This window comes from Triturus cristatus, chromosome 3_1 (genome assembly GCF_964204655.1).
Source record: "Triturus cristatus chromosome 3_1, aTriCri1.1, whole genome shotgun sequence".
Lineage (NCBI taxonomy): Eukaryota > Metazoa > Chordata > Amphibia > Caudata > Salamandridae > Triturus > Triturus cristatus.
The window spans coordinates 672,833,067-672,846,114 of record NC_140583.1 but is presented as its reverse complement, the minus strand read 5'-3'; the positions used below and the strand labels follow the sequence as shown (position 1 = coordinate 672,846,114).

General features: G+C 43.7%; 1 protein-coding gene across 2 annotated transcripts in view; it reads right to left on the bottom strand.

Moving 5' to 3' along the window:
* Nucleotides 1–12,414, bottom strand: part of CARS1 (cysteinyl-tRNA synthetase 1) — a 465,335-nt gene extending 452,921 nt beyond the window's left edge. Inside the window, exon 1 of one of the 2 annotated variants that reach the window (XM_085644733.1) lies at nucleotides 12,285–12,414. In XM_085644733.1, coding sequence (XP_085500859.1) covers nucleotides 12,285–12,306 — 22 coding nt within the window. In that variant the 5' untranslated portion in view covers nucleotides 12,307–12,414. The remainder of the gene's footprint in view (nucleotides 1–12,284) is intronic. The other variant, XM_085644734.1, reaches the window with a different exon arrangement.
* Between the last annotated feature and the right edge of the window lie 634 nt (nucleotides 12,415–13,048).

Below are 13,048 nucleotides of genomic sequence, written 5' to 3'. Positions count from 1 at the left end.
GAGGCACCTCAATGGTAACACCAAACACAGTTCCTGCACAGCATGGACTAAAAAGTCCATGCTGTGCAGAAACTGGTGTGCATGCACACGGAGGGCATCAACAGGGTGCAGAGGTTGTTTTCTCTCCGCCAGGATTTCCATGAAGGAGGAACCACCATGAATACCCTGGCACAGCGGAAACTACTAATATGCTTGGAAGGACCACGGTGGTACCGCCAAGCATACTGATGCCTCTACACAGTTGCAACACCGGAACCCTGGCATCTGTGGTGGTCCGACCGCACGACATATAATGGGGCGGTCGGGAGACCGCCACCGCCGCGACCCATGAGTCTGGTAGTCCTTGGACCGCCAGACTTGTAATCCGGACCTTAATACTTACATTTACTTTGACCGTGCACATGCCTTTTAATTGTAAAGGAATGCGTGGTAAAGGCATATGCGTTGTTAAATCCTGTGTGGCAAAGGTTATGTGTGGTAATAGTAGTTGTGTTGCAAGAACCACCTTATAAAAGGTAATGCGTGGTAATGGTTGCGTTTTAATGGCGGTTTCCTGGTCTAGACACCAAGGAAGAGTAGGGTGCCCAACGCGAAGGTGGCACTTGTAACACACATGAGATTCAGGCTAGACCCGACGGTAAAGATTCTCACAGTCAAGATGGGGCTTGTTTTGATAAATTTGTGTTTGACAACTATGAAGATGATGATTGAGATCTAGATTATGATAACGTTGAGAAGATGCAAAAAAGAGAAACGGATTGTGCAAGATCCACAAGGGGTTAAAATGTTTAGCTCAGATATGATCAGACATCCGAGGAATGCTGCCTGGTGGGCTCTGGCTCCTTTGTCTGAACTTATAAAGTTGTGGATCAAAAGACCTTAGAAAAGGAGGCAAGGGCTGTGATGAGGGCAGAATGCTCTTGTCCAGTTACTGATGACAAAGCCTGTGCAATACCAGAATTAGACCCAGATCTCATTGGATTTTTTTATTTATATTGGGACGAGATCCTAGAAAGGGTTTAGAAAGGGCACTTAAACAGTGCCAGGATAGACTGCTTGACAGAATAGGTCCTTTAGCAAGGATCATGGACATGGTTGAGGAAGCCAAGTCTAAGTCAATATCAATAGATACAGAATTGTTGAGTGGTTAGTCACAAAGAGCAGTTTGCTTCCTTGGAAACACAAACGCTGCTTTGATGGCAGAAAGACTGAAGGCTATCCTCATGCGTATTAGCCCAAAGTTAGGGGATTTTCACAAAGGAGGAGTTAAGTGAGGATCCTATGGGATATATTATTGGAAATGGCCTACTGGAAGGTATTAGGAAATATGAGGCCACCTTCACAAGTATAAATAAAGCCCAGAGCGTTTAGAAGACGTGTTCTTGATAGGGTTGGAGCAAGGAGACGTTTCTATGGCCGTTCATACAGCAGTTTCCATTCTCAGTCACAGGGACGGGGTTTGTTTAGAGGTTTCCAGTCTTCTACCGGGTACTTTGCTCAAAGAGTTAGAGTTAGCAGAGGTCATCAGCCCAGAGGAAGAGCTCATTTCACACAAGGAAACCATGGTAAGTACGAGGACGCTTTGGTTTCTTTCCTAGGAAAGGTCGGGTGATTAAAATGTTTTGCAAACAATTGAGGAGTATTGGCAAAAGATCAATGGGTCCTGAATGCTGTCCAAGGTTACACAATAGACTTCATGTAGCAACCAGTTCAAAATTTAGAACCGGTGGAGATGGTGTTTCAAGTGGACCAACAAAATTTGGTGGAATTAGAAATTCAAGAAATGTTTAAAAAGGAGCAATAGAGTGCCAGAGGAACAGTTGACATTTGTGAGCACAATTTATTTTTAGTCAGGAAAAAGGGCAAAGGTTGGCGCCCTGTAATAAATGTAAGAAACTGAATTGGTTTTTGGTTTATAGGCTTTTCAAAATGGAGGGTATCCATATTCTAAAAGATATTTTGGAGATTAGTTGGTAAAACTGGATTTTAAAGATACTCATTTTATTATTTCAATAGCCGAAAGCAGTCACAGGTATCGGCAATTCAGATGGTTAGAAACCTTCATCAGGTCACTTGTCCCTCTTTCGGAGTGGCCTCGGCACCTGGGTGTTTTACCAACATTCTGAGGCCAGCTGCTGCGTTTCTCAGAAAGAGGAGAATTCAAATGATTATGTATCTGGGCAATTTTTTTGATCATGACACAGGACCAAGAAGAATTGAAGACAACTTGATTTGGGTTAGATCTGTTGGAATTCCTGGGATTCTTCGTCAATATGGAGAAATCAGTACGACTTTCTTGTCAGGGAGTAAAATTCCTTGGGTTTCAGGTGAACACAGCGCTTGCAATTTTAAGTTTACTGGAGAAAAAAGTTGTCAAGATAAAGACAAAAGTCAAATAGGTTTAGAAAAAACAGTTCATTATGTTAAGGGCTTTAGCAAGTATTATAGGTTTGTTTTCATCTTCTATTCAGGCAGTCTTTCCAGGGCTACTTCATTAAAGAGCATTGCAGAGGTTGAAGGCAGAAAGTCTAATGAAGGGTTTATGATATGGAGACCAAGTGAAGGTTACTACAGAAGTGCAGGAATAATTGAATTGGAATGGGCGAGCAATTTTTGGAATATGTCCAGATCATATATTGGAGACGGATGCAAGCCTTTTTGGTTGGGTAGCCTTTTTGAAGCAAGAAGAGACAAGTGGCAGATAGTCAGGGGAAGAGAGTTGGAATCATATAAATGGTTTGGAGATGTGAGCAGGTCTTTTTGTATTGAAATTGGGGAAAAAAAAATTATGGAACTGCAATGTCTTATTTCAAATGGACAATGTTTCAGCAGTCTGATATATAAATCAATTGGGTGACAGCAAATCCAAGAACCTAACTCAGATAGCGACAGAAATTTGGAGTTTTGTCTGAAACACAGGATAGGTTTACAGGCAGAGCGTCAGTGGCGGCTGGTATCATTTGAAAGTGGTGAGGGCGTAAATGTTTTCATCTGGATGAGTGTCCGACAGCCAGAGGGTGCAGTTCAACCCCTGAGAAGATTTTGAAAAATGATTGGGCAATTGGTGCATTTTCAAGCATATTTGAGAAAGCAAGGACCGCTATAGAGATACCCCAAATAACGAGAAGCACACGTATGTGACGCAGACATTTAAACATGCAGCGAACAGGCAAAGCGGCGTGTAAAGAACGCAAATACGTGTTGGGTGCTTGATTAGAGCAATATTAGTTGTAAAGAATATACACAGCATGTTTTCACTGTGACACAAATGAAAAATGAAAATCCAACAGTGATTTAAATTCAATCACTGTTGTTTTCATTTTAACTGCCTCTACCACACAGGCACCCAGTGACATCATCGATTCAATGGAAAGTTCAAAGATGCTCAGTTATTACATCTTGTACTTCTCCTGAAGAGGGGGTCTTGCAACCTTTAGCAGCACGTATGTTTTTATTTTACTGCTTTCATACCTGTACCAGCTACTAAAATATCAGTTAGTTTAATGTAATTCAAGGTTCTCTAAACCGTGTAATTTTCTATACACTGCAAAGCCTCTCAGCAGCTCCTGAGGATACAATATGAATTAAGTGAATAAACAACCGTGTGGGCCCCTTTGTCTGAATAGCTTGAGCATTGTGCACATTTTTGTGCAGACCCTTGGCAGTTGGACCCCCAGTGCACATGAGTAGGTCTAGGGGCATGACATGGGCCTATTTCTGTTTTAGTAACTTACATTTGAGCACCTGATTCCGGTATTCCTTTCTTCGGGACAAGGGCACCGCTATTTCGGCCTGTGAAAAAAGGGGCTTTGACATAGTGGAGAAACTGCGGTGTTGGCTAATCACTGTTTATTAAGCTTGTGCCATATTTCAACAGAGTAGTACTCTCAAGCGTACATATGACCGTAGAAGATATTTGCAGTACAGACCTTTCCTTCTGCTTTTTAAAATCAGACAGAAGAAATGTGGTTGTAGCATTCTAATCTTCCAAAAACAAAGGAGTTTTTTTAAACACAAATATACATTCAGTTGCACATTTCACGGTTTCTTTACTGTACGGAAGTAGACGTGTTTTGATAACAGGAATGTCATGTACAAAAGGCTGCTCATCAGACAGGTTTGGTGCAATTAAACAGGATGCAAAGCAACAGGGTATGTATGACAAAGTATCCGTGGGAGGGAGGGAGTGTGGGTAAATGACTGAGAAAGCCAAGCCATAAGAGAACTAGGTTGACGAGCAATTCCATGTCACTACCAATGTCTCTTGGCCAGGTGAGCTGCGCGTTGTTATGCCGCAGACAACCTCTATTAATTTACATTTTTAAAGACTCTGCGTAAATGATCTGTTAATGTGGGTATGCGCTAATTGTTTAATATTCAGTGCGTGCTCTCTTTGCCGACCAATTGATGTATTATAGAATGGAAGGTGTTACACTTCTGCTCCCGACCTCCTGCCGTACCGGACACTTGCTGTCCTCAGAAGAAAGCAACATTATTTCTGTACCAGAGAGCAGCTGCCAAGGATCATGCGCTCGAGACACTGCACCTGAATGCACTTTCACACATCCCCATTTACACCCATGACCTGCTGCTTCACACGTGATACTGCACTTTCTGACTTAGCCCAACACTTTCATGAAGAGCGCTGTACGGTTTGATTATACATTTTGTCAAAACTGTTATTGTTCACCGAAGTGAAACCACCTCGCCCAGTCAAAATATCGACAGCATACCTTTTTAAGAACAGTTATGAGTTGTCTTTACGTTTTTGACATGGCAGCTGACAGGGCTCGAGTCGGGGGTACATGCAGGTACACGGCGTCCCCCCGCTATTTTTTACAGGGTGGACGCCGTCCCCCCTGCCAAGAAGCTGGGCCCCGCAGACATATGCTGAACGTGTCCCGATGTAATTTTCAGACACCGGGAGACGTTCAGCACGTGATCTCATGAGGTCATTTGCATATTGTCAGTCCCCCCACTTCTTTTTAGGTCTCGCCCGAGCCAGCGCATGCGCTGGTCTGGCGAGACATTTAGTGAGTGGGGTTTAGAAATCCGACCACAAGCTTTTGCTTGTGGCCTAAAGCTTGCGGTTAGGCGCACGCGCACATACGCCATCTGTCTTTCCTATCTCTTCCTCATTTCCTCGTCATGGCTCATTAACTCTCTCGGCATGGCTTATGCAGCTCTGCCTGGCATCTCTCATGACTCTGATATTTCTGTCCCCCCTAATTAGCCGCCTGCAGCAAAGCCATTATCAGCTCTTAGCAGACTGCAGGCCGGGCACCCTTTTCGTAGCAGAAATCTGACACGCATGAGGAGCTCCTATCGCCACAAAGGACTGTTGCCTCCAGTACCCTAAATAACTTTTAACTGGCACTAAAGCATACAACTAGGGAAGAGCCAGCTCACTGTCCGCGCTCTGTCAGTAATACACAGTGTTTTATAGTATGTGTACAATTTATGCTGAGCCACACAGTAACACCATAAAATGCAGAAATAAAATAATTTGCCCTCATCATTTTAGTAACCTGCTTCTATTTATAGTCCATGATTATGATAGTACTTTTAATACAGCTTTAAAGCATCCTAAAGGTGCCTTCAGCACAGCTTCTTTACAGAGTAGAACGTTCTGCATGTGAACGTGCACCAGTTGTGTCCTTATGTGATGCTGGAGGACACTAGAGATCATAGAGGTGGTGGCATGCTGGAAAATAATAGCATTATGTCCTGCCATACTGATGTATCTGAAACACCTTCAGGTTGGGGCAGATTAGAACAGATACAGGTGTCTCAGGTGTATGACTAGCTCAGCCACAGTCCACTGGATCTTTCACAAGCATAAATCTTGTATGCAAGTTAGCAGCTTGAGCTATGTTTGATGATGGGTCAGTGGCATTATCAACAGCACTTTACAAATTTGAGTCAATAGAAACAACTACTATCCTTAATGACTTTAATATATGGGTTTACAAATTACTTGGATCAGACTGCACATTTTTAACTTTACACTTACATATGCTGCCTCATAATAGTTAACTGCTGAAATAAAACAGGTACACAGATGTCATGACACTGGAACTATTGCCTTTTAGCTACAGAGATCTACATTTCACCGTAAAAATCTAAACCTGTTCAGCCTATCCAGGTTCTCTTGCATCAATCAGAGCCAGCACAGCATCACTCAGCGCAACCACAGCATCACTCAGGAACACCACAGCATCACCTTGCAGTGCCACAGCATCAATCAGCATCACCACAGCATCAGTCAGCATCACCACAGCATCAGTCAGGTCCACCACAGATCACTCGGGGGGCCAGCAAAGGATCACTCAATGCCACCACAGCATCAGTCAGCACCACCACAGCGTCACTCAGCACTACCACATCATCACTCAGGACCACCACAGGACCACTCAGCACCACCACATCATCACTCAGGACCACCACAGCATCACTCTGGGACACAGCAATATCAATCAGCACCACCACAGCTTCACTCAGCACCTCCACAGCGTCAATCAGCACCACCACAGCGTCAATCAGCACCACCACAGCGTCAATCAGCAGCAGCACAACATCACTCAGGGCCACCAAAGCATCACTCAGGGCCACCAAAGCATCACTCAGGGCCACCAAAGCATCACTCAGGGCCACCACAGCATCACTCAGGGCCACCACAGCATCACTTAGCACCACCACAGCATCACTCAGGAACACCACAGCATCACTGAGCAGCTCCACATCATCAATCAGCATCAGTCAACGCTACCACAGCATCACTCAACGCCACCACAGCATCACTCTGGACCACCACAGCATCACTCTGGGCCACCACAGCATCACTCTGGGCCACCACAGCATCACACAGTACCACCACATCATCACACAGTACCACCACATCATCACACAGTACCACCACATCATCACACAGCACCACCACAGCATCACACAGCACCACCACAGCATCACACAGCACCACCACAGCATCACACAGCACCACCACAGCATCACACAGCACCACCACAGCATCACACAGTACCACCACAGCATCACACAGTACCACCACAGCATCACACAGTACCACCACAGCATCACACAGTACCACCACAACATCACTCAGCAACACCACAGCATCACTCAGAGTCACCACAGCATCACTCAGAGCCACCACAGCATCACTCAGGAACACCACAGCATCAATATGCACTACCACAGCATCACTCTGCAGCGCCACAGCATCAAAAAACATCACCAGTCGGCACTACCACAGCATCACTCAACGCCACCGCTGCATAACTCAGGGCCAGCACAGCATCACTCAACCACTGCAGCATCACTTAGTGCTTCTTACACTTTTTAATTACAACTTCTCAACATGCTGCACAGCAGCCACACTTCTCTATAGCACAGCTTAGAAACATTGGCAAAGTCAATAGCTCTATCTAAACACTTATAAGGCCCCCAATGCATAGCCAATAGGTCTCGCCTTTGGGACATTATAAGTGTTTAGTTATCCATCACAATATCCTTCATTAAACAACATCAAGTGTTGCAGGGCTAATCACTTATAAGGTCCCAAAAGCGAGACCTATTGGCTATGCCAATGCTTGTTATAGGACTTGTGCCCTGGCAGCTAAGTTTGGTTCCCACACTGTATTTTGTCTCTCAACCTCTAAGTCCAACAAGGAAGCTTGCGGTCGCCACTAAACTCCAACGTGGCCGTTTGGAATATCAAGAGACCTAAGTCTCACGAGCCAATCTAGACGCTGCTTTCTTCCTTTTTATGTTATCAAATAGCATAGAAGCAACGCTAGGATTGGCTGGAGCAGGCACGAAATATTGGGTTAGGATATGCACGCAACAGTATTGGTACACCAAATATATTAGAAGCACTGTTGAGAACATGTTAAACACAGCAAGTTCGGTGAAGGTCTGGACATGTGTATAAGACGCATTTCAGGGTCAAGGTTTTATTTAAAAGTTGCATAAAAATATATTAATTTTTTTAAATGTAAAAAGACAACAAAAATGTAACAAATCCAAAAACCAACAAAAATATACAACGAAAACTGTAAATGGTTTTTCACATGATTTTAGCATTGATTGTGTGTATATATGCTTGTTCTAAGCCCTGACAAAGTCCCTACAGGGAATTAAATGTGGTGGCTGGGTCTGGCAAATAAAAGATTACAAGTTGATTATAATAAAGAATATTTTGAGAAAAATTCCAGTGTATTGGAGAATAATTCCCAACAGACGGAAAGACTACACTGTCAAACTTGTGATCGAAAGCAATTACAGCTATGTACAAGGATTGCAAATACATGAACAAGAGATTTTGTTGCCCTCCTAACAAAAAGAGTGTGGATCTAATGCTAATGTGTTTGCGAGGTTATGTTTGAAACCTATGGAACATGTATAGTCTGTTGTTTTTTCACAGTTTTGAAAATGTATAATGCTATCCTCTGGTCTTGACATGAAATGTAGATTCTCCTAGTTTTGTGATCAGAGAATCTGGATTTCATTAAAGTCATGGAGGCTAGCATTATCCCACCCCCTCTTCCCAAGTAAAAGTAATAGAGGGAGGGGAGTGGTCATGAAATTTCACGATTTATAATGTAAGGTAAATACATTTTCCTTAGTAAAGAAAATGTTCAAATTTCAGTTTACATTTATTTCAATATTATATTTTTACAGAGACTCAATGAAGATGGAAAACTTCAGTATAAAAAGACAAGAGTGGAAGTTCTGGATGTTATGGGATTTGTAAGTTCAGTTCAAGTTTTACAGGATGATGATTTAGCCTCTGAGCAGCTGTTAAGAGGAAGATGGCTGCTGGGCTTGAGTTATTTACACTGTCGTAGTGGATATAACTCTAAAATTTTAAGTGTGGTTAAAAGTTGCAATAAAAGATTAATGGATAATGGTAGTCTCTGTGTCTTTAATGAAATTTAGACTCTCTGATCACAAAACTAGGGGAACCTGCATTCTGAACAAAGAATGTGACAGACGCCTTATTTTCCTGACACAAAACCAATGTGTGCGCTTGATGCCACCCACATGGTCCAGATGCACAGCAGTGCTTTGCAACTCCAAATTAAACTATTCCAGCCTTGCCACCACAACCTGGGGCCATGTATTATGTGCTGAGCGGCCAAGAGGAAAAATTCAGACTTATCAGCTGCATTCCTTCATTCTTCACTATAAGGGACGCTCACAGGGAGCTGTGTTTCCACTTCTAGCATGGCCCCTTCCCCTCAAGCTCCTGCTTACCAAACAAAAATATGAGCCAAGGTAATAAAATCGTCAACAAAATGAAAAACTGCAAAGTCAAGTGTGAACTGGTGCACACAGGCTTCTTCTCTAATCACTGGAAGTCACCCCAGGCTCCCACCAGTGCCTTTTCAATTAAACAAATTGACCGCAAAACAAAGCAATATCAAGGACACACAAAAAACACATCATATAACAAACAAATGATACGCTGGAAAAGCACACTTTAATTTATTTATGGGGTTGTTTTGTCATCTGGCCAGCAAACTCGCAAATGATTTAATGAGGAACACAGGGTAAAAATAACCATAAAGTTGAAATTACATCATGACCTATACAAGCGCACCTCTGGTGTCAGAAAAATCTATCATTCCACGATAGGCCACTTACTGGTTTTGAGAAGGCTGAAAATTAACTGGCAGCTAAGCACGTAAAAATGCAGCCAGAGAGAAGACTCAGCAAAAAAGCAACAGGCGAGTTCATTTTTTTTTTTTTAATTTACGTTTCGCCTGCACAGCTCTTGCGCTGTGTTTGCAAATTATCTTGTAATGAAAAACAAATCTCTCAACACCCCCCAGACCCTATCCCTAACCTCACCGGCCTTCCCATTCATGCAATTGTGTGAGCGGTGGCCGTATTGAGTGCTCTTGAACAATTAGACATTGACTGTTGATTTCTGCAGCGTTTTATTTGAAACTAATACATGCCGGCCCACGTCCTATTTAATACTCGTTGAACGGCTGTGACATGCAGTAGCTTACTGTCCCCAAAGGCCAGATTACTATATAGCGTTTAACATGTTTAGAGCCACTAAAGCTTAAAGTAAACAAGCACGAATGCTTGAAAAGTGCAGACTGATTTCTAAAGGTCATCTCCTAGAGCAACGCATGCACGCTGCGCTAGGCTCGACCTAAAAAACATCAACAAAAAACGCTATGCCGTGGCAGGATTCACCATGTCAAAGTGCTTCTTTTTTTATTTACTTTAAGCCATGTTGCATAGCAGCCTGTGCTGCTCTGTAACATATAACAGGTTTAAAAAAAAATTGGCAAATCTCATCCCCAGAAGAAAGTGCCCTGCTTTGAAACACGCTCTTAAAGATTCAAAACTTGATGTCTAACAACCATTTAAAGCTCAACCCACCTAAAACTGAATTCCTCTTGATTTCGCTTCTGAAAGCAAAAACTCCAGTACAAGAATGGATGGCTAACTTTCCCGTCCTGGATGGCTACCACACCAATGTCCAGAGTGCAAGATCACTTGGTATTACCCTCGACAATCTACTCAATCTTCACAGCCACACCGTAGCCACGGCCGAAAGCACACAACATCAACTTAGGCAGCTTTCAGGCATCAGACTTTTGATTCCGGAACAAGACCTCAAAACAGTGGAGCAGTCTCCCATTCTCTCCAGACTAGATTATGGAATTGCTCTTCTCAGGCATTCCCAAAGTTAGCTTACATCCACTGAAAGCAACACTACATGCAGCTGCTCGCTTTATTTTAGGTCTCAATAAATGTTACCACATTGCCCCAGCCCTGCCCGGCTTCCCAATGAAGCACGGACGCAATTCGAACATGCCTGCATTACCCAGAGGGCGCTGCACTCCTCCTCACCCTCCGGTCTAAACGAGAAACTGAAAAACTCTGGAGAAAAATAGGGATTCCAGAAATGCCCAATCCCTGCTTCTGGAACCCCCCACCTTCAGTCAAGAACGATACATGAACCGGTTATTCCCTGGTAGTACCACAAGAATATGGAACTCTCTGCTTCCTCCCTCCACCTAACCACTTGCCTAGTCACCTTCAAAAAGGACATCAAGCTCCTCTTATTTGACAGACACCTTGGTTAATCGCGCACGACCATACTTAAGTATTCTCGCTACCAGGATCTGAACTAACTTTTAATGTGATCCTAGCATCTAAAATCAATACTTTAACTGTGTACGACCTTTGCTCAACTCTTGCAATTGTCTCATGGGCTAACTCCTGTACCATCTACCGATGTAAACGTTCGGGTTTAATTACTGTAACTCGCTGTAAAGAGCTCTGATGCCGTTGGTCATGTCCACACTATGTAAAATTGTAAAAATAAAATGAAAGCCAAACGATCTCTTGTAGCAAAACCTATTGGCTTTGCCAATGCTTTTTGTCACAGGTTGAGCCCTCATAAGATTATAAAAACACGTCATCATTCCCCACTGCCCAAATCAGATCAAATCGGTGACCCTTTGGTTACATGTCGAAACATATGAAGTGATTGCATAAACCACCTGAACTTTACTATGAGCACAATGCATCTCCCACAGATGTATTTAACGTTTTGTGCGTTACATTCTACATATAGGTATTTGTAGGTTAAAGGCCAATAAAATAGTTGCAGAATATTTTTTTCTTTTTGGCTCCATCTCTGACCCCGACCCACATTCATCTGACCTCGCCCCATGGCACACCGGCGGTAGTTCCCATTCTTTGTCAATTGTCATACATTTCCACCACTGTAGGAGAGTAGTAACCCGAAGGACGAGTAGGCAGGCGGAAATGTTATGCACAACAGAAGGGAGGGTTTCATCCAACAGTTTTGTTTGAGCCGAGAACTTTACACGCCTATCACTTGTCCACTCTTGAGGGTTGGTCCGAAAAAGGTTAGACTGGCATACCCCCCATACCGAAGAGAGATGGAAGCAAGACATGGAAGTAGGATTATAGGCAAGCAGGCTAAGGCAAAGTCTGCATTTAAAACTGAGGGGGTGATTGCGTAGGAAAGAAGACATGTCTGACAACCTTAATTTCTCCTCCATGGTCTAGATCAGCTATCACGCCATGCCCCAATAAGGGGCGGGGGTTAACCAGAAGAGTGCCCTGATGTCCTGTAAATTCCAGATGGCACTACATACTACGTGTGCAAAAGGCGTCAAAGACCCCGGCATTCGCAGCCGGTGGCACTGAATTCACACCATTCAAGCACTACAAAGCCCCTATCCCCATTTTCAAATGCGCTCGACACTCACTTTGCTGTCCAGCAGATTCCATCCCGGTTCCTTGTTCACCAATTCTGATGCAACATCAACAAAACGTGTCCGGAAGTAGACCTTGTAGTTTCCAGGTCACGGACGGTATCCAAGCAACCATGGGACGCGCATTAAAATAGAGTTCGCTCCTCCTTGTTCGGGCTCTGCTCTCATGCCTGTAGGCAGAGAGCACCACTGCTCCAGGAGCGGTAACATGGCATTTTTCAGAACAACTTCCCGGTGTGGACGCTCAGAAGAGCGAGAAGGCGCTCTGCAATATAAGGCTACGACGGCCATACGCCATTAAGAGCTGAAAACGGCGCATGCCAACATTTTGAAACTAGAAAGAGGGAGATTTGCACACGGAAAAAACCCCACAAAGGACGTATATTGGAGGAAGTGCACATGTTCCGCCTGAATCGAGTCTGTTGGCATATATGCTTTACTTGCACTGGAACAAAGAAAGATTGACTGGGCAGGAGCGGAATCGCCTTGTACACAGCAGTCGTAAATCAATACATCCAGTTAAAATGGTGGCCATGACGGAGAGGTTTAGTGGTGCTAGTGGTATTTTTAGTCACTGATCTATAATACTGATGTTTGCCTTTTATTGTTTTGTTGTGTTCTAACTTATTAGCCATGTATCTGAGTTTCTGCTGAGTTTGTGAATGTATTTGTACTGTTTTGGAACTCAAGGGGAATCCTGAGGCAACGGCCAGGGCCGGCGCTAGGCATGAGTGACCTGTGCAGCTGCCCTGTAGCAA